The sequence below is a fragment of the Salvelinus namaycush genome, chromosome 35, assembly GCF_016432855.1.
Source record: "Salvelinus namaycush isolate Seneca chromosome 35, SaNama_1.0, whole genome shotgun sequence".
NCBI classification, from domain to species: domain Eukaryota; kingdom Metazoa; phylum Chordata; class Actinopteri; order Salmoniformes; family Salmonidae; genus Salvelinus; species Salvelinus namaycush.
The window spans coordinates 7,822,085-7,837,045 of NC_052341.1; the positions used below are offsets into that span (position 1 = coordinate 7,822,085).

At 41.7% G+C, this 14,961-nt stretch overlaps 1 protein-coding gene and 1 pseudogene across 3 annotated transcripts; one reads left to right on the forward strand and one right to left on the reverse strand.

Moving 5' to 3' along the window:
- Positions 1 to 328: 328 nt before the first annotated feature.
- LOC120029891 (phenazine biosynthesis-like domain-containing protein) lies at positions 329 to 3,464 on the reverse strand. 3 transcript variants are annotated; one of them, XM_038975199.1, is made up of 10 exons: positions 3,327 to 3,464; positions 2,784 to 2,889; positions 2,506 to 2,605; positions 2,148 to 2,246; positions 1,675 to 1,784; positions 1,317 to 1,346; positions 1,141 to 1,229; positions 845 to 1,020; positions 694 to 756; positions 329 to 514 (listed from the first exon to the last, which is right to left on the reverse strand). In XM_038975199.1, the coding sequence occupies exons 2-10, from the start codon at positions 2,865 to 2,867 to the stop codon at positions 402 to 404; spliced, it is 864 nt and encodes a 287-aa protein (XP_038831127.1). In that variant the 5' UTR covers positions 2,868 to 2,889; positions 3,327 to 3,464; the 3' UTR covers positions 329 to 401. The 3 variants fall into 3 exon arrangements, with proteins under 3 accessions (XP_038831127.1, XP_038831128.1, XP_038831126.1); XM_038975200.1 differs by lacking the exon at positions 3,327 to 3,464 and having other exon boundaries at positions 694 to 732; positions 2,784 to 3,120; XM_038975198.1 differs by lacking the exon at positions 3,327 to 3,464 and having other exon boundaries at positions 2,784 to 3,081.
- A 7,189-nt stretch (positions 3,465 to 10,653) lies between these two features.
- On the forward strand, positions 10,654 to 13,706 carry LOC120029379 (annotated as a pseudogene).
- The last annotated feature ends 1,255 nt before the right edge of the window (positions 13,707 to 14,961 follow it).

Sequence of the window (14,961 nt, forward strand, 5' to 3'; positions counted from 1 at the left end):
TGGCAGGGGAAGTTTCTCAAAACCAAGTGAAATTGCAACAAAGAAAAATGTTTGGACCCTTCTATAACCAAAATACAGCTTTTGGTTTAAATAAAGTGAACTTCCTTAATGGTTAAACCGATATGTATGAAAATACCCCCAAATAAAAGGTGACATTCAGTAGTCACCTCATATTCCAAACTTGATCTCATATCCAAAATGCTGGAGTATAGAGACATTTTAAAATGTTGCATCACTGTCCAAATAGTGAGGATTGTATGCTGAATGTTGACTAACAATTTGAAACAATAGAATAATCTCTCAAAACCCAAATAATCTGTAGACACAGTCAGAGTTTTTTAAAATTTAATTGCTACGCTCCTGTTGTACATTTAGCTAGGTCTGAGTAAACAGTATAGTCTCTACACAGTGAGAATCCCCTGCAGGACGGTGACCGCCTGGCCAGCGATATTGAGCCTGCCATCATCCTGTAGCTCAAGCTCCAGCTCCCCACCACGGCTAGAGCACTGATAGGCTGTCACACAGGGGGAAAATATAGTATGTTAGTGGCAGTTCTTCAAATTATTCCATTTACATAATTATTGATTGGATTTTACTGGACTCAAGATGTACCTGTCCACCAGTATCTGTAAATGTATTGTTCTGTGCAATGGAATTTGACCTCCATGTTGCAATACTGTTTAGATTACCCACCCAGCATCTTTTTCTTGCCAAGTTTCTCTGACCAGTAGCCTGCAAGGACAGTATGCGCAGAGCCTAAAAAAAATATTTAAAAATATATATATTTGAATTAAAGGTTCTAAAGGCCTACAGAATAAGACAGGCCAATGTCCTCTGTTCTTACCAGTCACAGGGTCCTCAGGAACCCCGAACCAGGGGAAGAAGTTTCTGGAGTAGAAGTCATAGCCAGACTGACAGCCAGGGTCTCCGATCATGGTGACAAGCAGACCCCTAACCCTCCCGCCAGTGTCTACACGGAGCAGAACTGCTGGGTCTGGCTGCAGGGACGTGAGCACTGACCTATAACCCAAGACTCACTGTTTCAATCCCTTTCAGGTTAAGTTGCCCTTCCATCCTCTCCGTTTTCCAACAGCTCAGGGATAATGAACTGAGTGCTTTTATTATATATTTTAAAGTTACCTGTCACAACTGTCAGCAAGGCGCACCATTAGCATTTTGGTGGTGGCACAGAGGCACACTTCTTGAACTGGCTGGTCTCCCACAGCAGCCTGCACATACACATTAAGACTGTCACATCAAGTCTTATTCTTCACCATAAATTATAGAAACAGTGATAAGAAGGACGATGCACTTACTTTAACTATGTCTTTAAATTCTTTAAGACCCTGCGGATATTAAGCTTCAATTAGAACATTTAAAAAGTTACATTGATATGCGAAGGCTTTTATGCAATATTTATACTAGCATGTGCACTGAGTGCACAAAACATTAAGAACACCTGCTCTTTCCATAACAGACTGACCAGGTGAAAGCTATAATCCCTTATTGAGGTCACGTGTTATTTAACCTTTATTTAACTAGGCAAGTCAGTTAAGAACAAATTCTTATTCACAATGACGGACAACAATATTAGGTAGGTGTTCCTAATGTTTGGTATACTCAGTGTATATAACATGCTGAACATGAATGTACCACATTGATTCCATCACCTACCACAGGAGTAGGTTTGTTCAGGGGGAAATTCATCACTATAGATTCCCCTTGTTGTCGCACATACAGCTCTCCACTCAATGTCTCAAATACCACTGTTGAGTTGACATTTTCTGAAGGAAGGGGGTCGTGGGATAGAAACAGTTAATTGAATTGCAGTCTATACAGAAAGTGTGTACTTGTTACAATTCACTCGCTTACATGTGAGATACTGTATTATAAACTGGGTGGTTCGAGCCCTGAATGCCGATTGGCTGAAAGCAGTGGTATATGAGACCATATACCATGGATATGACAAAACATTTATTTGTACTGTTCTAATTATGTTTGTAACCAGTTTATAATAGCAATAATACACCTCGTGGGTTTGTGGTATATGGCCAATATACCACGGCTAAGGGCTGTATCCAGGCACTCCGTGTTGACATACCACCCCCTGTTGCCTTATTGTTTAATGTCGTCACTGTCATTCTTACTTTTTTTGTAAAACAGTACTGCAGCTGAAGCCAGGGTGGCATGGCCACACAGAGGAACCTCAGTGGTGGGGGTGAACCAACGCAAACGGAAGCGTGCTCCTTCAATACAACACATACAAGTTCCCATGTCAGTCATTTTAGGAAGTTGTGGTGAGTTGATTTACATGTTCTTTCCTCAATCCCCATTTACTCTCATTGGCAGCAGTCACACCCTCTTAGTTAATTGCAATAAAATAGATTACCACCAGATGGCAGATTTGCAAACTTCTGCACAGAAAATTGTAAAAGTGGCATGGCTTTTTATATCAAATACATGTGTAAGTTTCAACTCTATTTCAGAATGTCCAAAAAAAGATACCTGAGCTGAAGTCATCTTTTGAATTCAGCCGTATGATGAAGGCAGTCTCTGACAGGTTCATCTCAGCAGCAATGTTCTGGTACATATCATCCTGCAATTCCTTTGGTTGAGAACAGTCAACAGTATTTTTTTTGCATGATTACATTGGTAATATTTAAGTATACCTGTGGTAAGATAACTTAAAGCAAATACTCATGTTGATTATTCAGCAATACATGAGCATATGCAATGACATGTAATCATGTATTATTTGCCCAAGTAGAAAAAAGTATACTTACATGTAAAAGCAGACAAACTGCTGCAGGATTTCCTTTGAAAGGTAAGTTGGTAAACGCATCAACAGTGAATACTGGAATCTCCATTACTTACTAGAGTAGGCCTGTGCTGATTTTAGAGAGAGAAATTAATAAGTTTAACAGCTGCACGCCTCCAAATAAACTTTAACCAGAGGGTGTATCATTCCAAAAGTCTAAAGTCCATTGCTTCCTCTCATTTTCTTCGTCTGCACCGACTTGATAGGGCTGGCTTGGCTAGACAATCTCCCCATAGAATACGCCCAACATATTGCGCTTTCAGACCAGTGCAGGTGAAAAAGGTTAGGTAACTCTGGTCTCCTAGCTATCTTTATTTCATTGATTTGATAGAAACTGTAGGTAGGCATCTACCCAGGGTAAATGTGTATTTTAAAATCATTGTAAAGAGGAGACAAGGAGAGAAACCCACCTAGACTATTTTGATCATATATAGGCAGCAGTCCAAACTAGACAACCCTCGGTCCTAAACCCTCGAATTACGTTTTACATCGTCAAATCCGAGTATACCTTATGTCCCTTGCCCAAGCGAGTGAGAGTGATGATCGGAGAGGCAACCTCCTTGGTGGAAATATTGAGCTTAAAAACGTATTAATGTACCTAGCAAGCGAACATAGCTAGCTAAAACTAACGTAACTGTCAGGTAGCTAGCTAGCTAGTTTTATAGTTTGGGCATTTATTCCAATAAATGTCAGAATTCCAAAAAATATGTTTATGAAACTAGCTACGTTTTATATATATATATATATATATATATATATATATATATATGGTTTTTTTAAAAGCTAGTTTTGTAATTTTGTCTGACATGCCGAAAACGCAGTCATGTTGATTACATTTGAGAGTTCCTGTACACCGGAGTTTGACACGTGACTATAGTTTGCATTGAATTGTGGGTCATATCAACCCCACAAGTGATTACAGTTCTTTACTTGCTCCCTCGAGCTAAATTGGTTGTAAAATCGAGGCCTGGGGTGGATAACGTTTGTGAATTGGACCTCCAATTAAGAGGGCAATCTAACTGCATCCGGTTTCGACGGTGATAACTCGAGGGAAAGTAGCTAGCGCGACGGTTGAGGGCGTCTGCGTTTCAAACTCAAAGTAGACAGCCCGGTTTAAAACAGGGGCGTATTCAGTTCGATTCAACGTTTGTTGCATTGTGACTGTTTGTACTGAACGACACGTCTCCCCAAAACTGCATTGTTCTACAACAGTTTAGTGTGTACGTTGTAGTGTGGCCTGATCAATATGGGTGTGACCATTTGAAATCACATAACTCGTGCAGCACACACCATACATAATCTCCATCTGGGCTACCATAATCACATCGTTATTCAAATAGTCGTTTAGTACAGTATCTGTCAGTTGAATAAAACGCACCCCAGACTGACACTGCTGTGAGCGCTGCGTTATTCAAATCCGGTATCAGGATAAATAAAAAGCAAGGTCTGCTAACTTTCTTTAATTATGTTTAATTAACGCAAACAATAAATGGCAAATGCAATTTTCGTATATACGGGTTCACTGTATCTCCGCGCAGGGTAGAACAGGGAACTGGCAGGAAGTACGTAAACAGCTGTTCTTATACCGTGATGACGTAGTTCCAACGCGTCTGTTGGCCTATCACAGTAGAGGCTGAGCGCGGTTTAAACTTTGCTCAGCCTATGCTGGCACTCGGACTTGTCCAAGTCCCTTAGTGCTCTCCTCTGTCCGCATCTGGTTGTTGGGTAGATTAGATCCGTCTTGTGCCGCTACACTCAAACAGTTCCTTATATGGTATTGTCCAGTGTCCTAATCTCCCTGGTTGGCCTGGAGATATGCACCCCTCCCCTCTCCAGATTGACCACAGCTTTTATGGCCTGTCACTCAATGTTGGTCAGTCTTTACACACATACATCTGTATTGTTTGTGTCTGTGTGTGTAACAAAACAATATTCATCTTCATACAATATGGTAGCAGGCTATAGCTATAGTGCTTACTACACAATGTACACTTAGTATTACTTTCTTAGCTACAGTATACATATCTCCCTGGCATATTACATAAATTATGCAGCAGCATACAAGATATTGTTGGACTCCTTTTGTGCTATGCTCACTTGAACAGGAAGGTGGCGTGGTGTTCTTTTTTGGGCAAATTTTGTCATCAAACTTTGCCAAAGTCTGGAATTCTCTGGATTTATGGTGCTTTCAAGACAACTGGGAACTCGGAAAAAACAAGGTCGAATCATGATGTCAGTGATCTTCAGGTCGGAGCTCTAGAAAAAGGCCCGAGGTCCCGACTTGGAATTCCGAGTTGGATGACCGTATTTTCCCAGTCGGTGCTCCCCCCCCCCCCCCCCCCCCGAGTTCCCAGTTGTCTTGAACTCACTGAAGTATGAGATTTCCCAGTTGTTTGAACGTAGCAGAAGTCATGCTAGAATTGACAGCATGGCCAATGTATTTAACCTTTTAATGACCCATGATGTTGAATGTTTATCCTTTTAAGCTTGGAAAAGCCCTTAAACCTAGACTTAGAACACACACCAAAACAGTCCAAAACAGAGAGGCTTAAAATTAAGCACTGCTTGTTTTTTTAAATGCATAAATACCAAATTATCAAAGTGTCTCCTACAGTATTTGTCAAAATGTAACTTGTCTATATCGTAATACTTTTTATGTCTCTGGATTTATTTTTGTTGTGTGTGATATCTATATATTGTTTTGTACAATGTTCATGTAAACACTGCTTGTAGCTAACTTCGCTAAATTAAACTAGTCAATATATACAAGGTTTGCCACAGAGGAAGATGCAATCGACCTTGAGGCAAATAACTAGCTAGCTAACTAGTAAATGGTTTAACTAGCTACTAGTAAGTACCTGGAAATTGAATTCCACATCAGGCCTAGCAAATAAGTTTATAAGGTATATGCATGATATTGCTAATGAAGACTTTTCTTGCCCTTTTCAAACATGGTCCAGACGAAGGGACTATGGGGAGAACAAGTATTTGACACACTGCCGATTTTGCAGGTTTTCCTACTTACAAAGCATGTAAAGGTCTGTAATTTTATCATAGGTACACTTCAACTATGAGAGACGGAATCTAAAACAAAAATCCAGAAAATCACATTGTATGATTTTTTAGTAATTCATTTGCATTTTATTGCATGACATAAGTATTTGATCACCTACCAACCAGTAAGAATTCCGGCTCTCACAGACCTGTTAGTTTTTCTTTAAGAAGCCCTCCTGTTCTCCACTCATTACCTGTATTAACTGCACCTGTTTGAACTCGTTACCTGTATAAAAGACACCTGTCCACACACTCAATCAAACAGACTCCAACCTCTCCACAATGGCCAAAACCAGAGAGCTGTGTAAGGACATCAGGGATAAAATTGTCGACCTGCACAAGGTTGGGATGGGCTACAGGACAATAGGCAAGCAGCTTGGTGAGAAGGCAACAACTGTTGGCGCAATTATCAGAAAATGGAAGAAGTTCAAGATGATGGTCAATCACCCTCGGTCTGCAAGATCTCAACTCGTGGGGCATCAATGATCATGAGGAAGGTGAGGGATCAGCCCAGAACTACACGGCAGGACCTGGTCAATGACCTGAAGAGAGCTGGGACCACAGTCTCAAAGAAAACCATTAGTAACACACTACGCCGTCATGGATTAAAATCCTGCAGCGCACGCAAGGTCCCCCTGCTCAAGCCAGCGCATGTCCAGGCCCGTCTGAAGTTTGCCAATGACCATCTGGATGATCCAGAGGAGGAATGGGAGAAGGTCATGTGGTCTGATGAGACAAAAATAGAGCTTTTTAGTCTAAACTCCACTCGCCGTGTTTGGAGGAAGAAGAAGGATGAGTACAACCCCAAGAACACCATCCCAACCGTGAAGCATGGAGGTGGAAACATCATTCTTTGGGGATGCTTTTCTGCAAAGGAGACAGGACGACTGCACCGTATTGAGGGGAGGATGGATGGGGCCATGTATCGCGAGATCTTGGCCAACAACTTCCTTCCCTCAGTAAGAGCATTGAAGATGGGTCGTGGCTGGGTCTTCCAGCATGACAACGACCCGAAACACACAGCCAGGGCAACTAAGGAGTGGCTCCGTAAGAAGTATCTCAAGGTCCTGGAGTGGCCTAGCCAGTCTCCAGACCTGAACCCAATAGAAAATCTTTGGAGGGAGCTGAAAGTCCGTATTGCCCAGCGACAGCCCCGAAACCTGAAGGATCTGGAGAAGGTCTGTATGGAGGAGTGGGCCAAAATCCCTGCTGCAGTGTGTGCAAACTTGGTCAAGAACTACAGGAAACGTATGATCTCTGTAATTGCAAACAAAGGCAAATCTCCACTGGGATTCTCTGCCTCTAACCCTATTACAGGGGCTGAGTCACTGGCTTACTGGTGCTCTTTCATGCCGTCCCTAGGAGGGGTGCGTCACTTGAGTGGGTTGAGTTACTGACGTGATCTTCCTGTCTGGGTTGGCGCCCCCCCCTTGGTTTGTGCTGTGGTGGAGATCTTTGTGGGCTATACTCGGCCTTGTCTCAGGATTGTAAGTTGGTGGTTGAAGATATCCCTCTAGTGGTGCGGGGGCTGTGCTTTGGCAAAGTGGGTGGGGTTATATCCTTCCTGTTTGGCCCTGTCCGGGGGTATCTTCGGATGGGGCCACAGTGTCTCCTGACCGCTCCTGTCTCAGCCTCCAGTATTTATGCTGCAGTAGTTTGTGTCGGGGGGCTAGGGTCAGTTGGTTATACCTGGATTACTTCTCCTGTCTTATCCAGTGTCCTGTGTGAATTTAAGTATGCTCTCTCTAATTCTCTCGTTCTCTCTTTCTCTCTCTGAGAACCTGAGCCCTAGGACCATACGTCACGGCAAACCGGGCATGATGACTCCTTGCTGTCCCCAGTCCACCTGGCCTTGCTGCTGTTCCAGTTTCAACTGCTCTGCCTGCGGTTATGGAACCCCTACCTGTCCCAGACCTGCTGCTTTCAACTCTTAATGATCGGCTATGAAAAGCCAACTGACTTTTATTCCTGATTATTATTTGACCATGCTTGTCATTTATGAACATTTTGAAAATCTTGGCTCTCTCTAATTTTCTCCTTCTCTCTTTCTTTCTCTCTCTTGGAGGACCTGAGCCCTAGGACCATACGTCAGGACTACCGGGCATGATGACTCCTTGCTGTCCCCAGTCCACCTGGCCTTGCTGCTATTCCAGTTTCAACTGTTCTGCCTGCGGTTATGGAACCGCCACCTGTCCCAGACCTGCTGTTTTCAACTCTTAATGATCGGCTATGAAAAGCCAACTGAAAATTATTCATGATTATTATTTGACCATGCTTGTCACTTATGAACATTTTGAACATCTTGGCATAGTTCTGTTATAATCTCCACCCGGCACAGCCAGAAGAGGACTGGCCACCCCTCATAGCCTGGTTCCTCTCTAGGTTTCTTCCTAGGTTTTGGCCTTTCTAGGGAGTTTTTCCTAGCCACCGTGCTTCTACACCTGCATTGCTTGCTGTTTGGGGTTTTAGGCTGGGTTTCTGTACAGCACTTCGAGATATTAGCTGATGTACGAAGGGCTATATAAAATAAACTTGATTGACTGTACCAAATATTAAGTTCTGCTTTTCTGATGTATCAAATACTTATGTCTTGCAATAAAATGCTAATTAATTACTTAAAAATCATACAATGTGATTTTCTGGATTTTTGTTTTAGATTCCGTCTCTCACAGTTGAAGTGTACCTATGATAAAAAATTACAGACCTCTACATGCTTTGTAAGTAGCAAAATCGGCAGTGTATCAAATACTACCAATTAAGTTAATCCTGTGCATCTCTTGCAGATTGTAACGTCCTGGGGAAAGTGAATGGAGCGTCCTTCACGTTTTCCAAAGGAAGGAAGGTCCAGTGGGGAAGCTTTCGTGGAGTTGAAAACAAAAGAGGATTTTTAAAAAAAACCTAGCTCGATTGTCCATTATATATAATCTATATATACTTGTTCCCTTATGTACTTTCTGTATTGATTTGTTGTTAATAAAAAACATTTTTTTTAAATAAGAATAATAATAAAATTTTAAAAAGTATTGAGTTTTTGCGCGGAGAGTGAATCGAGGAGAATGGGAGGTTAGGGGTGGGCAATGAAGATGGCAACAGCGAGTAGTAATTCAATCATGAACTATATAGCGTCAGGCTGTATGAATTAGCTCCAAACAAATCCCTCAGTAAACTACCATCGGCTGCCCAAGGACCTACAACTTTTGAAGAAGTGGCTCCATGTCCTGAAGAGGAAGGATGTGCCAGCAGGATCTGCAGACAGCATTTTGCGGAGGCAGACTTCGCGATGAAGGGCACTTTCGATGCGGCAACCGGGAGTTTCCGAATGGAAAGGAGTCATAGGCCTACGTTGAAGCCCTCTCTGCTTGCACCTCCATTTGACATTTCGAGGGTTATGGTGTAGCGACCAACCATCATCAACATCGCTCATTAACCGGTCATGACTGTTGTTAGCGTTAGACACTGTGCAACGTAGTTGCAACTCTAGTTGAAGGTGTTAGGATTTATGTTTATGCACTATAGGCTGTTAGCATATTGGTTGAAGAGGAATATTGTTTTGTTACACACACACACAAACAATACAGAGGGGGGTGTGTGTGTAGGTGTAAGGACTGACCAACACAGGCCATAAAAGCTGTGGACAGTCTGGAGAGGGGAGGGGTGCATCTCTCTAGACCAACCAGGAGTTTAGAATACTGGACATTACCATATTAGGAACTGTTTCAGTGAAGAATCGAGGGGGACACAGGATGGAGCTGCTCTACCCAACAACCAGATGTGGAGAAGGAAAACGCCAAGGGGCTTGGACAAGTTCGGGGGCCCACAAAGGAGGAGCAAGATTATTAACCATGCTAAACCTCTACTATGATAGGCCAACTGGGCAAGTTGAGAATAAAATTGTCATAGTATAAAAACTACTATTTGAGTACATTCCACAGTTCTCTGATCTACCCTGCGCGGAGATACAGTGAACCCGTATATACGAAAATTGCATTTACCATTTATCGTCTGAGTTTAATTAAAATACTTAAAATATATTCGGTGACTATGAATCACATTTTGTCCTGATGCCAGATTTGAACTGACGCAAATCTCTTTCAAAGGTAACTAGCTAATTGCGTCTGAAGTGTTTTGTGTAACACCCCCAAGCAAATAACGTTAGCAAGCAACTCAACTGCAACTAAAATTGCAACACAGTTTATCCGTGTACCCGTTATTGGTTAACGTTAGTTACTGTAGCTAGCTTCCACCTCAGATAGTCAAGTACTGTAATACATTGTGTTGACATTTGTTTTTGTAATGTTTTGTTAGCTCCACCTCATTTAGCTAGACTAAAGTTGACATAGCTAACTAATGTTTGCTGAAAAATATATGTCCCTGTATTTGCTGTGTGTGTGTGTGTTGACAAAGCATACAACAGGTAGCTTGTTAATGCCAACTGATATTTTGGGGTTCCGTTTCTTTTCAGGAGGACATCTTCATCCCTGAAAATGTTTTCATCCTGGAGGAGACTGCATACAAATCCATGTTATTTCTAAGGCTGTTTATTTCAAGTATATGCTGTGATTCTTGAATATAACTATAGCCTAATAGATGCCTTAATTATTTTCTACCAACAGGAAAGAACAGTTAGTACAGCATGCCAAACTGGCCCCTGGGTGCCAGAGTGTTCCTGTGCTGCGGGGGAGAAGAGGTCCACTGGGACCATCGCTAAAGAGCTCAGGGCTCAGCTAGATTGCGCTCAAGACCATCAGTATACAACCGAGTCCTGCCCTTATACGCCACAGATGGAACTGACGGAGAGTGAGATCAGTGAAGACCATAACTCGCTGTATGAACCTGAGAGCTCAATCACAATCATCACAGTGCGAACCAAGATATGCTATCGATCACTTTGGGGGAGTGGGATGGTGTTCTGAAAATGGAGAAGGAGCATGCCAGTCAACAGCAAATTCAAAGATACACCCATCCATAAAAGGAATCGGAGTGAAATTGTTTTGACTGTTTAAAAAAATAAACGTTTCAATGGATGTGCTACCATGTCCCGGTTCTGCTGTTTCGACTCTCTGTCAGCCTATTAATCCTCAGCTATGAAAAGCCAACTGACATTTGCTCCTGAGGTGTTGAACTGCTGCACCCTCTATAAACACTGTGGTTATTATTTTGATGTAAAATGGGCTTTTGTCAAATATGTTTGCTGTGCTGGATGCTGTGTATTCACTAACTGAGTGATGGGACATTTTTATAGTATCTGTAACATATTTTGGTGTGTATTTAATTTGCATCTTAACTTCTTAGTGGCAATCAGCAGCAGAAACAATAACAAAGTGTCTCCCTGCTCCTCTTTTGGTAAAAAGCTGACGGATGGGCCTGGAGAAATATAACCACTCTCAAATGCATAGACAGAGCTATAGATGCAAGGACTGACCATCCATGATATCAACATTGTAATCCTGTTTCTATGATCTGTTTCCACTACCATATAACCCAGTTCGCTCTGGATAAAGGCGTCTGCTAAATGGCATATATTATTAAAGTCCACTTTGACTCTGACAACGAGCTGCCCAGTGTAGTTACCATTCCTTTCCAATAGATGGCAGCCAAAGCTAGTTGAAGTCGATACTCTAGCGACAGGGACACGGGATTAGTACGCACTGAAAGTAGTTTTATCTTCAAAGCAAGTTTATCAGGTTACACTTGAACCTGTTGTTATAGGGAACAAGCTAACTAATACTACTTTCACATAAGGCGCAGGCATTAGGTCTATGTCTTAGGCTAGGCTAGATTTATTAAATTAAATTAACTGGTTTTATTCAAACGTTTATTCATTGCCTTTGGTTCTAGCTATGCGCTTTATGGAAGAAACAACACACGCAGGGATGAGATGCCGTACACCTTGTCCAACTCTCGTGCCCATAGAGTGATCTGTCGATAAACTGCCAGCCTGTATGCTCTGAAAACAAAATTATAAGAAAAGTTAGTCTGATACCGATACTAAATCACAATGTATTTATAACGAGCACACTCCATTATTGGTTAGAATGGGATTTCATGAATCATGATGCTGTCTGCCATTGGAACTCTGGTCGTCTAATCTAAAGGTAAATGTGTTACAAACAGCGCTGATGATAAACATCGTTATAGGATACTGATTATATATATTGAGCACCGACACGTCCAATAAATACATCGCCATCTAGACAGACAGGAACCTCTGACTGGATGTAATAATACAGCCACCATCCGCTGGGATTGTGTGTTGTATCGCCACTATCGCTCTACAACACAAACTCTATTTTTGTCAAGAGTACCACACCTCTATATGTTAACAGCCTTTTAATAATGCATCATGATGAAAGTGCAAAACAAAACCTGCTGTAATATTAGCAGATTATGGGAAAGCTGCGCCATATTTTTACTGCGATTGTTTAAATACATTTTATTATTCCAATATTATTTATTATTATTCTAAATCTATAATTAAGGCATCTGTTTGACCCCAACTATTTGGCTTAGATAAAGTTGCCAATTTGAAATCATGCAGTGTCTTGTCTGCTGATGTTCTCCATATGGCTGTTACCCCATGTTATGTTCTTGTCATAACTCGAACTGGATTTACATCCATTCAGGTACATATAAATCTTTAAGAGCAGCCGGATTGAAATCCAGTTTTACTATGAGCTCCCCAGAAGGATGATGGGGCAGAGACACAGTCCCTGCGACAGACCCATGACAGGCGAGGTGGGTTCTTCCCTGGGCCAGCCTGAGGGGGTGCTCTTTTGGACCATATGCGTGGAGGCGGCTGCTACGCTGGGGGTATGTATTTTCAGTAGTTTTGGTTAGTGAAGTCAATTTAGTGTTTGAGAATGGCTAATGGACTGACAAGCTGATCATTGATTCCCCATTCTCTCTCTGTCTGTTCACATAGGCTATGGCGGATTTGACAACTACAATGGCTTCAGTAATTACTGTTTTCTAATGGAATAACGTTATTTGATGACCGAATTAGTGGCGATAGAGGAAGAGGTAAAATATGCTCGATAGAGGAAAAGGTAAGATATGCTCCTTTCTTTGTAATGTCAGACTGATAGTGTGCCTGCAATTCTTTCTCAGATACATTAACTCCTTTATCGCTGTGATTGCCGCTATAGGTGGCCATGGCAACGGTGGTGCAGATGACACTAGCTCCCACAGCAACCATTTTGTACGTGAGGGGCCTGCCTTTCCGTGCCACTGAGGGAGACATAGCCAATGTAAGAATCACGTTTCTCTAGCACCCATAATCACTCCCATTCCTTTTTCCAATGATGTCAACACCTTAAAAGATCATATTCACAGTACAATTATGTAACTCTAATTTGTACAATCATGATGTTCGTATCAGGCCCTTATTCTTTGGTGTGTGTGCGCCTTTTGGTTTAGTTCTTCTCACAATTGATTCCTGTGGGAGTTCATATCGATGTTGGACCCAATGGAAAATCCACAGGCCAGGCCGATGTTGAGTTTGTCTCATGAAGATGCCGTTTCAGCCAGGTCAAAGGACAAGAATCACATGCGTATGTGGATCTCTAAGTCTCTTAACTATTGCCCCGTTATGATAACCCCTTTCAATGAGAACCATTACATAAATCATTGAGTTTTTTGGGGTAAATACTTTCATTCATCTCCTCTGATACCATCATCTGCCTGTATTTCAGAAAACACGCAGATGACAATGGTTGAATCAATGTTTTTAATTTCTGGATTTCTTTATTTTTTGGTTTTAGGCCGTGGTGGTGGTTTCTATGGTAACTCAAGAGGCATGGGCTCAAGAGGGAGTGGACTGAGCGGGATGTTCTAAAACAGAGTTAACTAAACCTTGAAGATTGAATGTTTTTACGTTCATGAAAAGTACCTACTTCTACTCTCTACCTACTCTCTACCTATTCTACCTACTCTCTACCTACTCTCTACCTATTCTACCTACTCTCTACCTACTCTACCTACTCTCAATGAGTGGTGTAAAATAAATAGATATATACTAGTACCAGTCAATTTTGGACACACCTACTCCTTCCAGGGGTTTTCTTAATTTTTTCTACGATGTAGAATAATAGTGAAGACATCAACACTATGAAATAACACATATGGAATCATGTAATAACCAAAAAAAAGTGTTAAACAAATCAAAATATATTTGAGATTCTTCAAAGTAGCCACCCTTTATTTAATAAAATGCATACAGATAATTATCCGACATGAGAAAATGGGTTGTTATCAGTGAGCTGTTTCTGATTTGATAAGCCAATGAATGTGGTTGTGTTTTGATCAGCTAGCTAGCTAAAACAAAGTTATACCAGTCAGATGAGCGCTAACATTGGCTTGCTAGCTAACCAACAAGCGAGGAAACCTAGCTATATTTTGCTAAGGAAGGTTTTTCATAAGGCTTAAGTCGTCAGTGTAAACTGCTGTTACACAGAAACTTGTGTGTAAGAGCACAAACAAATATGCACAAATAAGTTGGCAAATGTCCTTGGCTGCTATGATAGCCAGTTAACTAAGTTAGCTAGCTATGTAACATTAGCTTATGTTATGTTCGAATCCAGGCTGCATCACATCTGGCCATGATTGGGAGTCCCATAGGGCGGCACACAATTGGTCCAGCGTCGTCTGGGTTTGGCCGGGGTAGGCCGTCATTGTAAATAAGAATTTGTTCTTAACGTACTTGCCTAGTTAAATAAAATAAATATGTATGGCCAGTTCATGCACTAGATAGTTTCCCAAAGTTTGGTGTTGCTTTGAACCTGTCACAATGCATACAAAGGGCATTGCAAAACTAGCTAGGCTACTCGAGGTAGCCAGATTTGAGATGGGACGAACATTGTTTACACTGCAACTAGCTATGCTAATGTCTCATTCCCTCAACACAAACAATAGCCAAGAAAACAAAAAGCAGTTCGCTAGCTATGTTGAACCGTATACAGTCATTGGTTGAACCCCAAACGCACATGTAACAGAGCCTCGGGTTGTGCACTACAGTGTGCTAATATGCAGCCAATTTACCAGACTGACAGCATCGCTATTTCAAACATCCCAAATCAATTCTAGCTTCTCTC

Excerpts from the sequence above, each read along its gene's own strand:
- LOC120029891 (XM_038975199.1), bottom strand. The coding sequence starts at position 2,867 with ATGGAGATTCCAGTATTCACTGTTGATGCGTTTACCAACTTACCTTTC. Across the intron at positions 1,347-1,674 it reads TGAACAAACCTACTCCTGTG|GGTCTTAAAGAATTTAAAGA; the intron begins GTAGGTGATGGA and ends TAATATCCGCAG. Across the intron at positions 1,021-1,140 it reads CTTGCTGACAGTTGTGACAG|GTCAGTGCTCACGTCCCTGC; the intron begins GTAACTTTAAAA and ends CTTGGGTTATAG.